We start from the raw sequence: 16,304 nt of genomic DNA, 5'->3' as shown, positions 1-16,304 counted from the left end.
GTTTTCTGAAGGTAGAAAATCTGGAGAAAAAAAAGAGTTCTGACATTGCGAAGCTGATTATAGACGTTTTGGATCAAAGCCAAATTGATTTAAAGAACTGAGGGGCCAGGGCTATGATAACGAGGCTAATATGTCCGGTGAATACAAAGGAGTGCAGGCCATCATTCTCGAGAATAATCCTCAAGCTTTGTTTATGCCTTGCAGTGCGTGTAGTCTCAATCTAGCTAGTGATCATTCTGCAGAATCCTCTACTGTAGTCAAGAACTATTTTGGCAACATTCAATTGTTGTATAACCCTTTTAGTAGTAGCCCTATGCGCTGAAAAATTTAGACTGAAGCAACTGGGCAGTCTCTTCACAAGATGGAGTGCGCGCATAAAGACTGTCCGGCCATTGTCGAAAAGACCAAAAGAAATACTGAAGTCCTTGAAACTTCTTGAAGTTAAGTCTTTAGTTAAGGCACTTAAAAGTGATTTCAATCATTTGAATTCATTGTTTTGACTTTTTTCTGGTTCAAGGCTTTCCTATGTGTCAATGATGTCTCTTTCTCTCTCTCTTTCTTCAATCAGAAAGCATTTCTTTAGATGACGAGACAAAGTTTTTAAAGACTATAATCGATGATCTTGACCAACTACGTTTTTCTCGGCCCCAAATCCTCCAAGAAGCGAAACTGGTTGCATCTGGATTAGCTTTGTTTGGGTTTCAAACTTTTACAAACAATTTCTGGGTGTTGCAAGAAAACATTTTTCTAGGGTTTAATTTAGTTGCTCACTAATAGTTTTCGGCATTTCATTATCTTCGGTATTTCATCATATTTTTCACTTACTAAATCTTCAACGATGTCCAAGGAATTTGTAGGGTGATTTAAATTTGTTACATTTAATCTATTTAGATGATTCAACATTATTTTTTTATTTTTAAAATTTGAAGATGTTTCAAAAATTTCACATATGGGTGTTTTCTACGTAATGTAGATACGGCACTAGACTATTTAATTCAGTCCTTTGCCCTTTGATTCTGAAGGCAAACTCATTAAAAAGTTGACAACTTGTTGTAGTGTTCAGTTTTTTTAATTTAGTTAGCATAAACTAAATTAAAACATAACATAAACGCATTGTCAGCAGTTTAAATCAAGGTTTAAATCGCGTTGAAAAACCGCTCCCACCACTGCTTTTACTTGAATTAGCATGTTCACTAGTTCAGAAACAATTTTATACTTATTATCTGACGTTTTTATAGAATCATTAACACTGATATTAACAAGCGCTTTTTTATGCAATTTTTTAACTTATGAGTCCTTTTAAGCATTGATAGTAGGCTATTCCATCTTGTTTTACAATCTTTAAGTATATGAAGTTTGTTTCCAAAGTCATTTTTTAAGTATATTTGAAGACAGTCATCATTTTCGTTGGTAATCTTTTAAAAACCATCACGACTTTTTTAACTTTATTAATGACAGAACCAATCGCTTTGTTTGAAATTACTACGTCTTCAATTATTTGATTATCCACAGTTAAACAATTACCATCAACATTATCATCGCTATTGAATTCACTGCTTTCACTAAATTTAATTTTCATCTTTTCAATTTTCAATTTTCATCTTTTCAATGTGATTATCAACTTCCTTGAATAAATGTCTCTTCGCACAAATTAATGTTGACGTATTATATAAAACTAAAATAATAGCCAGTTGAGTGCCGTGAGCAAAGCATAGCTATTGATTAAACTGTTATAGTGTTCCAATTTTTTTCACTACGCTGAAACAATACTATTTTCAAGGTTAAAAACTAAAGACAGAGAGTTTATCTTTAAGTAAAATTACACATTTTACACCTTGAACATTTTACAATCCTTACTAAAACTAAATTTTAAAAATTTTCTTTATCGTGTAAATTGATATTCAAATAACAGGTATTTCGAATCAAAAGAAATTGAAAACTTAGTTCCGCAAATAATTTTTTGTCTTATATTTTATATTTTTTGTCTTATAATTTATTTCTTATAACATTCTTTATATTATTAAGAAATTTAGTACCATTTTTTAAAACAGTGTTTGGAGATTTAGGTATGTTGACAAATTGCCTCATAGCTAGTCCAGCAAGTATATCATTAGATATGCCTACAACATTAAAAGAAATCCTATCTTTAGCTGTTAATCTTGCAAGCACCTCAGGCAAATTGTCTTCCTTACTCATAATTGATGAAAAATATGAACTAGTTTTACTTTTTTTACTCTGTGGTTCTTCTTCCGATGTTGAAGAACATGCCAGTTCTGCTTTTAAATTTACTTTTAAATGTAACTGAAGTAGATGCGAATAAAGATTTTTTGTTGATCCGCCAGTAGTTTTCAATATTTTTTTGCAATGGTTTAGTTTACACATTGCTGTTTCACTTTCTTTGTTGTGCAGAAAATGTTTCCATAAAGGGTTTTGCTGTTAAACTCATTTGGACCAAATAGCATTCCCACAAACTTTCTTATAGATTTTAACAATAAACTTTCAAATAATCTTTCTAAACTATTTAATACCTCCAGCGACCCCTCCTACTCCAGAATTTTTTTCAGGAGACGCAAATTTAGAACAAAATACAAAAAATTTTCAACATTCTCCTCCACCCCCTCCACCCTTCTCCACCCCATCCCCCCACCTCCTACCACCACCAAAAATTTCTTGATCCGTCACTGATTATCTCATTCATAAATGAAACATTTGCAGATATTCTGAAATTATCTTATATTATTCTAATATTTAAAAATGGCTATAAACTTTTATGCACTAACTATAGACCTATTTCTCCTTTATCTAATATTAGTAAGCTTTTTGAAAAATTTATGTATTTTAGAGTGTTCTATTTTCTAAACTAACTTGTTGTATAAATGATTTTTAATTTGATTTCAAAATAAAGTTTTAAAATCAAAACATTTCATTAATAAGTTTAACACAAAATATGAGAAAAACTTTTGATATTGGTCATTTTGTTTGTAAATTTTATCAACTTTTATTGTTAGTTAAATGCTCTGCCGCGGTGCTCTGTGATAAGACAGTAAGAACTTCTGGAAGCATCTTAATAATTATTAGGAATACAAAAAGAGATGCTTTGGTAATATGAAAAGGGAGACTGAAAACACTAAATACTACATAATACTAACAAATATTAACTAAACAAACAGTGAATATACTAAATCTAATATACTTGTTAATTCTGAGCCAATTAGTTGGAGGGTTAGTTTTTTAATATGCTAAGTAAGATAAAATTATTGAATGCATTCCAATAACATAATAAACTTTGAAGTTTTTTGTTTGTAATGTGGCTTTTTGGTTTAATGAGCAAACCACAAATACTCATTCCTTAACAAAAAAAAAACTGTAAAATTCATTCATCTTGTTAAAGTACTTATAAAAACATTTAAAAAATTTTAAAACAGCAGCCAATTAAGCTTGGTAAATGGTCCCTGGTTTCAGAAAGTCACAAAAAGTTACTTATTTTATGTTCCTGTCTTCAAAAAGCTGTTCTTTTTATTATCATAAACTACTTGAACTATTTAACCACTGAACCTTATTTTCCTGTCTGCTAGAAAATCGAATTTAATGGTTCTAATTCCGGATTGCTATGACACCTCTAACTATCGCCCAATCAGTCTTTTAAATAATTCAAGAAAAATCTTTGAATCAAACTGACGTCTAATCTCTCATTTGATGTCTAATCTCTTATTTGACATCTAATCTCTCATTTGATATTTAATCTCTCACCTGAGTCTAACAACTTACTCTCTGACAATCAAAATGGATTTTAATCCTCTCGTTCTGCTGACTTATATAACAGGTTCTTTTGTGCATTAGGCGGAAGCAGTGAGAAAAAGATTATGGCTTTTGACTTATCAAAAGTTTTTGAAAAAGTTTAGTGTCTTGGTGTTTTGGTGTTCTAGAAAGGTTTTTAGAATTTAACCATTTCATTGTAATTGAAGTTTTAAATTTGTTAATGGACAACGCTCTTTTTTATTTCCAGTATCTTTTGAAGTACCCTAAATAATAAACTGGAGTTTTCGCTTATCTAAAGTAAAAACTATATAAAAAGTACCAATAGTAACAACTATATTTCACTTTATCTCTTAACTCAGGGTGGTCCATTTGAAACATTACAAACATTTTGGAAATATTTAACTCTGTATCCAAATATTACTTATCCTAGCACCATAATGTTTTCTTTTTTGTGATTATTATGGTGCTCCCAGAAGTCCTTAGGGTCTTATTACGGAGCACTGCGGAAGAGCATTAAACTAGGAAGTTCACGTCTCCTTTCTTACCTATGTCGCTTTTTGGGCTAGAGCCGGCGTCGAACAACGAACCTCTTGGTTCTAAGCCAGAACTCTAACCACTGTGTCACGGCTGCACGGTTTCCTTCACTTCAATTTTAAAATGTATCACAGATCAACACATATATAAAGTCATCAATTGCATTTTTACCATGATGCAAACCGTCTTTTCAAGGACAGTTGCACACTAGTTTCACCAAGGATAGATTTACCAGGAACAAGGTCATCTTTGTAGTTTGCGTATTCTTTACTTTTTACTCTTGATTTTCTAATGACGCTACGTTTATTTGACGTTTATTTGTATTGTTGTGACGCTTATTTGTATCGTTGTGACGTTTATTTGTATCGTTATTTACAACACCACATTTTCTTTTTGTTTCACGTTCATCATCAGAACTACTTTCACTGAGCATTTTTTTAACCAAATAATCATTAAATACAAAGTTAAAAAATTGCTGTAAATCCTAGTTTAGCATCTTAGTTTTATTAATGCGGTAGTGGTGTAGTGGTAGAGCGCTCGCCTCATGAGTGAGAAATTCCGAATTCAATCCCCACCGAATTCAATCCCCACCATAAAGGTATACTGGTATACCAAGGACGCGGTGGGGATCGAATTCGAAACTTCTATTGCGTGTTCCTGTAGTATCAAGCTTAACTTCTTTTTTACGAGCAGCAGCCACGTTTGTCAAGATTCGTCTTTTGGAGATATAGAGTTGGGTGATGGTTATAACATCAGTTAATATAGCCTTCTCAACTGTAGTGGCCTTCGTGGCCTTGGAGAGGTGAATTAAGATTAGAAAAAAAGTTTTGTATTTGAAATAATGACTTTATGTTTACATTTTAATGATTGTACACGCTTGCTGATAAAAGCACGTCGGGGCGTAGTGATAAGGCAAATATTGTCTTTTTATATCCCCGGTCATGTAAATTTTATTTATATAAACGGCATTGCATTCTTTTTTTAATGACGAAATAAAATAAAATAAATAAACAAAATAAGATAAAAATGTGTTTGCTTAGCAGCATGTTTTATAATTCACTAAGGAGCGATTAGCGTTTGTGAATTTATAAGTAAAAAAAAAAAAAGAATATTTGTAAATAAGAAGATTTTTAGTCAAATGGTTATACAATAATAAAGCGTTAACAAAAATGGTGATTTGTTTAGTGTCTCTGGGAAACTTATAATAAATTCCCCAAACTCTAAACAATAACACTAACCTCAAAAACTAGAGATACTCGATTTCTCATTCACAACAAACCTACCCGACAGAAACGCGTGAGTGGATGACTCGGAAATATAACGCCTCAAATAATTAAATGTGAGAACAAAACAATAAAAACACAAAATATGCTGCAAAAAGTCGCGATATTGTTTCATTTGACGGGTTTCTAAAATAAATGAAAGTTTCAGGAGAAAATACATTCCATTGAAAAGCTTGATAATTTTTGTGTTTTTGCATAAGAAGATGAAACTAAAGTTGACCATTCATAATCTATAACAATATCCTTTTTGTATAAAATGTCAGTTGACCAATATCTGAAATAAACAATTTAATTAATAAAATTTAAAATTATTTTAAAGCAAAGAGAAGGAACAGTCAATTTGTTATCAAAATTGAAAGTTTTATGATAACTTGATATAATTTATACATAAACACAATATGTTTTTTATAAAATGCGAAATAATTATATGAGTTAATTAAATATGAAAATATTGTTATTTGTTATAGTAATTTAACTTAAACAGAATTTAATGAATGATAAGAAAATTATAAGAATTCAGATTTTCAATTATATCAAGATTTTTTTTTTTTAATATTATTTAGGTGTCCCAAGAAGTCCTTACTGTCTTATCACAGAGCACCGCAGAAGAGCATTTAATAAGAAATTCACGCCTCCTTTCTAAGCGGTGTCGCAAAGCTTTCTCAGAGGTAGGGTTTGAACCAAGGACCCTTTGATTTGGGAGGCAAGTGCACTACCACTGCGCCACGGCTGCTAAATTTTAAAATTCAAAAAATTAAAATAGCCTAAAGTTCAAAAATGATAAAAGTTTAAAATTCAGAAAATAGTTTAAATTATTTTTGGGCGAGTTAGTAAAGTCATCTTGGTAAACTTTTTTCAGGGGGGAGGGGTTGAATGTGATTTTTACCAACTAGAGACACACATACAAAAAAAAAGGTCCTCGTCATTTGACATTTGCCAACTATACTTCAACTTGCCACCTGGAATGCTAAATGTACAAATGTGCCAACCATTTTTACATTGCTTATATTTACATCCTACATCAACATATATCACCCATATTTACAAATAAGATTTTTTTTTTAAATAAAATATTTGTTTTTTATTAAATTTTTTGGTTCTTTGTTCATTTGTTGTTTTTGCCACAGCAAATTTAAAAAATTTGCTATGGCAACAATAGCCGTTGCCATGGCGGTTGTTAAGGAAGCTAAAAAAACTAGGGTTCAATAAAATTTATTTTAATGAAGATCTATAACAAATTTTCAGATATGGTTTTGAGATTGTGAATCTCTGACAAATTTTGCACCAAACAAGAAATGTTTTTTTCAAAATTTTGATTTTTTTGAGAGTTTTTCCACTTAAATAGATTTAAAAAGTTAAAGTTTTTACTATTAAGACACTTTATTAATGTAAAAATGTAATTTAAGTCTATTTTTATACATCTCAGGCGATTTCGTAGGTATTTCAATAATTCCAATCTTAATCCGGACTTAATGTTTAATTCGGATATTTGAATTTTAAATGTTTTATCGCATTAAATAAATCGTCAAGGTGGTAACCGAAGTAAAGGAAGTACAATCGAGAAATGATTTTGGTAATGCCAAAAGCTTTTCATAATGTAAAAGACAATTATTTTTTATGTTGACTTATTAAGTTAATGCTTCTGTGTAACTTAGAGAAATAATCAATAATCATAACTAATGATACTATGTTGTTTTAAAGATCAGAAAAAATGATATATAAATTTTTGATTGTTTTTCTTCTCAAACAAGTTCTTGGTTCCTCTGAATGTATCAAATCAAAATTTACAGCCACAACAGGTTTAGTTGAAAGCATCGCTAAATCAAATGCTAGTTGTTATAACTACACTATCAATGTTGAATCAAAAGTAGTTCAACTAACATGGAATAGTTTTGAAATGGATGCAACTATGCCTACTTGCACGGATGGGGACTATATTGAGGTGTCTATTGGGTACGTTTTCAAAAAACTTTTTTACTGTTTATTAAAATAAAATTGTCTTTTTATGTTTAATATTGTTCAGTTTTTTTATTCAAGTAATTAGTTGTACAGGACTCAGTAATATGCCCCTTTTAACATTGTTAATTAATTAAAATCATTGCATTGTTAATTAATTAAAATCATTGCAAAAAATTTACAGTGTTTGCTCAATTTAACCCTTATAAGCTTCTCTAAAGAGCCATATGATATTTCTAAATGCATAGTTAGTTAAATCTGTTTCTGATAATATATTTATTTGTTTAAGAATATTTATAATGCATAATTGTTTACATTTTTAATACAAATAAGTATGCAATAAAAAAAACTGTAAAAAAGTAAAGTGCTGCTGCAGTTTCTTTAGTTTTTTATGATCGATTATGATAGTATAAAAATTTGTGAAATTCAGGAAAAGTTGAATGTTTATTTGCTAATGTCAAAATAATTACACTTAAAAAAACAAATACTTATCACCTTTTTATCACTTAGAATGGTTTAAAATGTTTATCACTATGTTACAATCGAAATGTTTATTCATTTATGCATTGCTTTTCTTTAAAGGTTTTCAGTTGATGTATTTTTTCCTTTAGATATATTTATACCACTCTTTTTAGTTCATTTATTTAATATATATTTAGCTCATTAAATGCTATTTAAAATCACAATAAAAATCACAATAAAGAGAGTTCAGATTCCGCGAAACTACTATTTACAAACATCCCTTTTCTTTTATGCGTTTCACAACTAACTTCTTGAATGCTTTCTTGTCTAGCAACTTCGATTCATTCGGTAATTTATTGTATAATTTTATACCATTGCAAAGGATTGACTTTTGTCCACTTTTTTTGTTTTGAATTTTTAAGTGATACTTTGCTGCATTTCTTGTGCAATAATTATGCATTTCACTGTTTATTTTACAAAATTCTTGGAAGGCATCCATTTTCTGTAATAGAATTGTATTGTGTATAAATGTCAATACTTTCACTTGAATATTTTCTTTTACAGATAGCCAGTCTAATCAAACCAACATGTCTTAACTATGTGTGAACCAGTCACATTTCAAGATCATTCTCATACCTTTGTTTTGTATTAAAAATTAACGTTTTTGTCCACCTAGTCAGATATTTAGCAACTCTGGTAAAATACCCAGTAATCTTAGCAATTTTATCTGCAATTTTATCTGCAATATATTTTGCAATTTTATCTTGCAATATATGCAATTTTATCTTAGCAATTTTATCTGCAATATATTTAATATGTTCAGAAAAATTCAACATATTGTCAATTTTAATACCCAGGTATTTGACATATTCACTGAATTTAACTCTTTCATTTTCCAAAATGATATATATGTTAGGATATTTTACAGTGATACTCAAATATTTCACTTTAGAGCTTGTAATCAGCATACCCATTGACTTACTTGCATTCAGTTTCAGTCCATTTCCACTAAACCAGGTAGCAACTACTTCCAAGTCTAAATTTAATTTCATCATAGATTCTTCGTAATTATTACCTTCAATGCAAACTAATGTGTCATCTGCAAAGAGGTTGATGTTTACATATCTGATACAACTGTTAATATCATTCATGTATATTATGAATAACAGGGGTCCTAGCACTGACCCCTGAGGCACACCAACTTCACAGAGTAGTTCCGATGATAACTGATTGCATAATCGCAGTTGATTAACATAATATATAAAATGTTAATACGTTAAATATAAATTAAGAACCGTTTCCTTTTTTGTATTTGACCTTTTTTTTCTGTAAAATACTCAAAAGATAAGATAATTTCAAACTGGATATAGTCATACCTTTTAAGCACTAAAATATATTTTGATGAAATTAGTAAGTAAAGCAAATTATTTTTTAGGGGTGTTGTTTTAGAATATTTTTGTTCCATGTATCAATGACCTGAGTTTGTTAAATCAAAGTTTTTTTGTGTTCACTTGCAAAAAATGGCTCAGATATATCAAAGTCTCATTAATTTACATTATTCGTCTGATAGTTTGTTTTAATCAAGATAATATGTCAGAATATTGGATTATAAAATAGAAAATGGTAAATAATTTTTTTTTCAAAAGTAGCCTGTCAAAGCAACACATTGTTATGTCACACTGTGTACCTGGATGAATCTGAACCTCTATGAAAACACCCCAAAAAACTTTTTGTATAGTTCTTTTACCTATATATATTAGTTATAAAAATGAAAAGCATTTATTGGGAAATTTTTGAGAAATTTTAAAACTCGCAAAAATAAAAAAAGCCATAAAACAGGATAGAAACTTTTTTTCTTATCTAGAATGTTGAATTTTGAAAATGTATATTTTTTTTCCTCCATTTTATTATATTTTTTCAGAAATTTACTTCCTTTAATTTATTGTTATAGCCCCAAGTTTCAATTGAGCATTTTAAGCCCTAAATAGCAAAAAATGAAACTAAGCAATTTAAAAAAATTTATATTATAATTATTTTATTTAAAATTTATTCAAAAACAAAACATTTTGTAATTTTTTATACAAAAATTTTTTTTTTCTTTGCTTTAAATAAAGACATTTATTAATGATCAACAAATACTTTCTCAATACTTTTTAAATGTGACAACGCCGGTTTTTCCACTGAGGTCTTCATATACATATGTGTATATATATATATATATATATATATATATATATATATATATATATATTATAATATAAATAATATATATATATATTTATATGTATATATAATATATTATATAATATATTATAATATATGGTCTGTCTAAGTTAACAAGTATTTATTTAATCACAGATCTCCTCCTCTCTATTTTCTATAGACAAATTTTTAGTTTTTCTCAAAAAATAAACTACATAGTAGTATATAATAATATAATGTAATAAATGGTAAATAAATACATTATTATCAGGTCTATGGAAAGATGTAAATGCAGAATTTGTAAAATTGCTAGCTTGAATGGTCTTCGGTGGAAATTATTTGTCAACAAACAGAAGAATAAATATAATAACTCAAAATTGTTTCCCACACGGATCTGTTCACACTGCTTTGCTAGTATCTTTAGGGGATTAAACCACTCCAAAGATAAGTGTAAACAAATGGGAAAAGTTAGCCAACATTACAAACCTAGTTGATCGCAAACTGGCTGAACAGATCAGTTATAAAACTATAAAAACAAAGAAAGAATCAGGCAATTAAGTTATCTCCATTACATCCCCTAATGGTGGAAAACCTTTAATACTATTGCCGGAAGAGAACAAGAAAATAATAGTTGAGGGATTTCTGACTGCAGAGAATGTCTCTACAATAAAACAGGAAGCTAGGCTGACTGATCGTCAAGTTATTTTAGTTCTGAAAAACTTGAGACTTAAATGGGGATGGAAATGTATTGTTCCTCGTATAAAGGAGGATATGAGAGATCAGAAAGGTATCTTTGGAAAGTTATTTTCTTAGGAATTAACCACACTTCAAGACTCTAATGGGGAAAAAATAATCTGACCCTGTTCCAATATTTTAGAGTTTGTGGAAAAACTAGCATTTCTTAGGTAATCATAACAATTTTGGTCGTTATTTGTTTTTTGAGATTTCATATTCATTATTTTAAACTAATTGATAAATATTTATATTATATATTAAATTGTAGGGAACAGCCTTTCTTAGAGATGAATTCAAAGTTTGGTCTTGATTTTGGAAAAGGACATCTGAAGCTAACTCTTACACTTTATGATCCAGATGATTTAACATTCATCTGACCTTCAAGCAGAGTAATCAGGAAAAGGGGCATTGGTTCAGGTAAAAATAATTTTAGTTCTCACTTGCTACTGCTTTTAACTTATGTGTTAACTGTTATTAGGTGTTCAAAAATATTAATTTAGGAAATCATTACAAAGATACTGGAAGGAGGAAGATTCAGATCATTGGATCAGCTCCAAAGGTTCCAGAGACATATCATAACTGCAAGATATTCATAGAGAAGACTCGAATCAATCTTCTATTGTTTAACTTCACTGTTGACCTTAAACTTTTAAATATTGTGTCTGGAATAATATCATGTGCATCAAAATATCCATGCTTATACTGTGAGTCTCCAAATAGTGAAGGAAGTGAAGCCTGGCAGACAGATGCTACACTCAGAACATTCAGGAATATTAAAAACCACAAAGAAAATTAGATAACCTCAGGAGGTAAAAAAATCAAAGCAAAAGAGTATACTAACTGTGTGGCGACTCCTTTGCTCTTTCATGAAGATGATCCTGATGACAGCTTGGTGATCCTTAAGAGTCCACCACCAGCTCTTCATCTTAAGTTGTCCCTAAATCGTGTCCTTAAGGAGCTACAAAACATTTGGCCAAGACTTTAGGATTGGTTAGCACGACATTCTATTCTCTTCGAACCATACCATGGTGACGCACTTGAAGGTAATGAGTGTTCTAAAGTTCTAAGACTCCTTTTTAGATTGGAGAAAGTACTTCCTATGGAGCTGTCTGGTTTTTTGGATTACATGCATGACTTTTCAAAGGTCATCGACTCTAAATTTGGTGTGTCTGCAGATCCTGATTATAAGAATGTTTTAAAAAACTTAAGGATGTCTTTTAAGTCTTTACAGGAAGAGTTTGGAGTATCTGAAACCCCTAAGCTTCATGTAATACACACACATATTGAGCAGTTCATCAACATAACAGGAAGGGGACTTGGTCAGTTTTCAGAACAGGGGTTAGAAAACTCACATTTAGCATTCTTGGAGGTTTGGGAGCAATACTTAATAAAAGACATTTCTTTACCTAGATATATGGAAAACTACTCAAAGGCTATTCTAAACTTTAATGCTAATAATATTTAGTTACGTAGTATACAATTATATGTATTTTAAGTTTTTATATCTAATTAAGTTGTACTTAACTGTAAACTATATTTTGCATCACCTTAAAAAAAATTTTTATACCTTTTTTTATTTTTGTGGCTTTTTAAGGGCTGTTTCTCAAAATTTTCCCAACAAATGTTTTTTTTTTTAATTATTTTTATAACTAGTATATGTATGTCAAAGAATGACATGCATAATTTTTTTGGGTGTTTTCATAGAGGTTTGGTTTCCCCCAGGCACATGGTGGTCAATAATGATAAAAAAGGTCTATTTTGGAGAAGATCAATTGAATCAATATTTTTAAACAATATTGATTCAATTCATGGAATAATTTTTTACTTTATATTTAGTTATGACATGAATATTTTAACCAGAAAGGAAAGACTGTAATGACTGCCTGGTTGAAAGGGGATCGTATAACCAGTAAGTCTCCATAATGAAACTAAAAAGTTTTATTAAAACAAAAATAATAATAATAAAAAATTTTCACTTAAAATCCTGTTAGTCATTTTGAAATTTATCACCCTTGCAATCTAAAAAACACCTTCAATTTCCATGCCTTAATTGCTTCAACAAATCCGAATGTTATCAAATCCAAATGTTATCAAAGCTGTTTCTTTTAGCCTAAAAGAAATATTGTTTATGACAGTAGTAAAAACTATATATATATATATATATATATATATATATATATATATATATATATATATATATATATATATATATATATATATATATATATATATATTTATATATATATATTTATATATATATATATATATATATATATATATATATATATATATATATATATGTATATATATATGTATATGTATATATATATATATATATATATATATATATATATATATATATATATATATTTTATGATGGTAGTAAAAACAGGTGTTGGTAATATCAAGGACAAGAATTTCTAAAAATTGATCCTATTTTCCCAATGACATTAGATTTTCAATTAAGTATAGTGAGGTCAATAAGATGATATTTTAGGTATAGAATATCATCTTATTGACCTTAAGTATAGTGAGGTCAATAAGATGATATTCTAGGTATAGTTTGAAATGAAGAGGAAAATCGTCACAAATGTGAAAACATTTCATTGAGTTCTTTAACTAAATCAGTTGAAGATTACTCTTGCCTCTGACCTTAAACTCATCAACATTCTAAATGTATTATTTCTAACTGTTTCATCTCATTATCTTGCAATAAGTTACAAACTATGTTTTAAAAGAGCAATACCCAATAAGTTTCAAAGTGAATTTTAAATAAGCAATACCTAAAATTTTTCTTACATGGTACATACATACATGGTAAAAATAAGTTGTGTTGGCATAATTTGCCAATCATTGATAAAAAAGTTTCAAAGACTCTTTATCGTGAGCAATTGAACATTATCAGAATTAATAGCAAACCTCATACAAGCCTAATTCATTAAATGGAACTATTTTAGCTAGGGAATTTAAAATATATAAGCCTACATTTTAAATTTCCTATCTAAAAGAGTTCAGTTTAATCAATTAGGTTTGTAAATTGGAAAAAATATAATATAAATTTTGTCTTCAAAATTGAAATAAATATTGATTTAAAAATTGTAAATTTTCTTGATTTCACATTAGACTTCTTGGAGGCCTTATAAAAAACCTTATGATGAATTAGGTTTTTTATAAGGTCTATGAACAGCATGGATTTTCAAAAAAAACAAAACTGTTGTACCGCGAGGCTCTGTCTTGAGTCTGTTTATGTTTAATGTTTATATCAGTTAGCAAAAACTCATATTTTTTTAAAAACACCTGGCCCAGTTACTTACTATTAAAAAAAACTCAAATAAAATTAAAAATTTATTTTTAATTTGTTATTTTATTGTAATGATTGATTTTTTTGCTTGAAAAATGATAATACTTTAAGCTTGAAGCAAAGATCATATTATTATGATCTTTGCTTTAAGTTTAAAGTATATATATATATAATATAATTTTAATTCTGATAAATAAATATATGATTTAATTTAAAACTAATTTAATAAAAATATATAATTTTATTCTGATAAAAAATAATTATAATTTAATTTAGATTTTAAAAATTTGTAATTTAGTTTTAATTTTAAAAGTATATTCAAGTTTATTAACATTAAAGGTAATGCTTGGGTTTAATTTAACAGTCAAATTTATTTAAAAATATTACTAAATATTGGTCAATATTTAAATTTTATTCTTTAAAAAAATTAGCTTTATTTTATCGCAATGGTTTTTTCAGTTTCCCTTCCTAAACATTTTTTTTTTACTCAAAATTAAATTTTAAATAAAATGGCTGCATTATAAATTTGCACAAAACGTAAGTTAAGCTTTTTTTTTTTATATAATGAAAGTTAAAACACAGCAATTATTTTTTAATAAATGATATATATTACAATTTTTTAATAAATGATTAAAGATGATTATTTTAATAAATGATGTTTCGAAAAATAATCTTTGCTTTTACAACAAAATCGTTAATAAAATAATAATAAACTTTTGATAAATAGAGTAAATAAATATGTAACTTTTTTAATATAAAAAATCATTCTTAATTGCAAAACCGCAATTTAAGAATTTAAGAAATAGTCATTAAAAAATTCAAAAACTTAACATATTTTAATTCATTTATGCAAATATCGAGAAAAGAAAGAAATTTGTTAATATCAAACATTTTTAAAAATTTAATATTAATTTAATTACTTAATATTGAAAAAAAATAAAATAAACATTCTCTTTATATTATAGTAATAATATAAAAGATATTAAATAACATTTAACTGGTTTTGCGATAATTGATAATATTGCAGTAATTGAAAAAAAAAGTCTTTTAAGAAAGAAAAAAAAAAGATAATTTTATGATATCAAATTCACATTAGGCCAATGCATTAAGCATTTTTTATTTAAAACAAGGCCTGAAAAGGGTTATGATTATTATGAATGCAAATTTAATCAAGAATTCAATTAGCAAAAAAAAAATTACAATTATTAACTTTAATTGATAAAAACTTAACGATGCATTCAAACTATGCATTTTTTAACATTAGGTAATAACCAAATAAAATTTTAAATATTAACATATTTAAATATTAACATATTAACATATTAACATAATATTTAAATATTAACATATTGCATGCAGGATACACGCTGATACATTTTCTGATGGTTGATACGATTATTCTAAGGGTTGTTTTTTTTTTGGTAAATAAGAAATTAAGTTAAAATGTTTTCCTGATCTTAATTTTTAGTTGAGGCCAGAAGAGATTTATTGAGAATGTTGACATTACCCTTAGACATAATTCTGTCAATAAACTCCAGCTTTCCTGTTCTGTTCCAAACATCAATCCCTAGACCATTACATTGTCTCCACCAAATTTTACTATTCCTTGATTACAACTGATTGTGAATACTTCATTTTTTTGCTTCATACTTTTTAATCTCCATCTGACTTCACAAGGTTAAACTTTGTCAATCCACAAAACTTTGTTCCAGAAACATACTAGAATACACATTTTTTAGCAAATGCAAGTCTTCAGTCTTGTTGAGTTTTTGAAAGGAATGGTTTCTTGTGTGGAACTCTTGCTTTAAATCCACTCTTATTCAATCAAATTCAAATAGTACATGCACTCACTTGTATTCAAAATCTTTTTTAAGAAGGTTTGAGACATTTGGTGCTGATAAAAATTGTTTATTTGTTTTTTCACCATTATCACAGTTGGTCAATCAATTCTGGATGTTGTTTTACACTTAGCTTCAAATCTTGGCTGATTTTTTACATATCCAAATGTTTTGTACTAGAATAGCCAAATTGTGCTGAGCTTGTAATCATTTTTTGATTTTAACTCCCATACT

At 28.1% G+C, this 16,304-nt stretch overlaps 1 protein-coding gene across 2 annotated transcripts in view; it reads left to right on the top strand.

Moving 5' to 3' along the window:
- Positions 1–16,304, top strand: part of LOC101239122 (uncharacterized) — a 45,751-nt gene that overhangs the window by 3,457 nt on the left and 25,990 nt on the right. Inside the window, exons 1-2 of one of the 2 annotated variants that reach the window (XM_065814534.1) lie at positions 7,083–7,149; positions 7,328–7,529. In XM_065814534.1, the coding sequence (XP_065670606.1) occupies positions 7,474–7,529 (56 nt within the window). In that variant the 5' untranslated portion in view covers positions 7,083–7,149; positions 7,328–7,473. Of the gene's footprint in view, positions 1–7,082; positions 7,150–7,327; positions 7,530–16,304 lie in introns of those variants that run through there. The other variant, XM_065814533.1, reaches the window with a different exon arrangement.

The sequence above is a fragment of the Hydra vulgaris genome, chromosome 12, assembly GCF_038396675.1.
Source record: "Hydra vulgaris chromosome 12, alternate assembly HydraT2T_AEP".
In the NCBI taxonomy this organism is placed as follows: Eukaryota; Metazoa; Cnidaria; class Hydrozoa; order Anthoathecata; family Hydridae; genus Hydra; species Hydra vulgaris.
The sequence above is the reverse complement of the archived record's forward strand: the minus strand, read 5'-3'. Positions and strand labels throughout refer to the sequence as shown.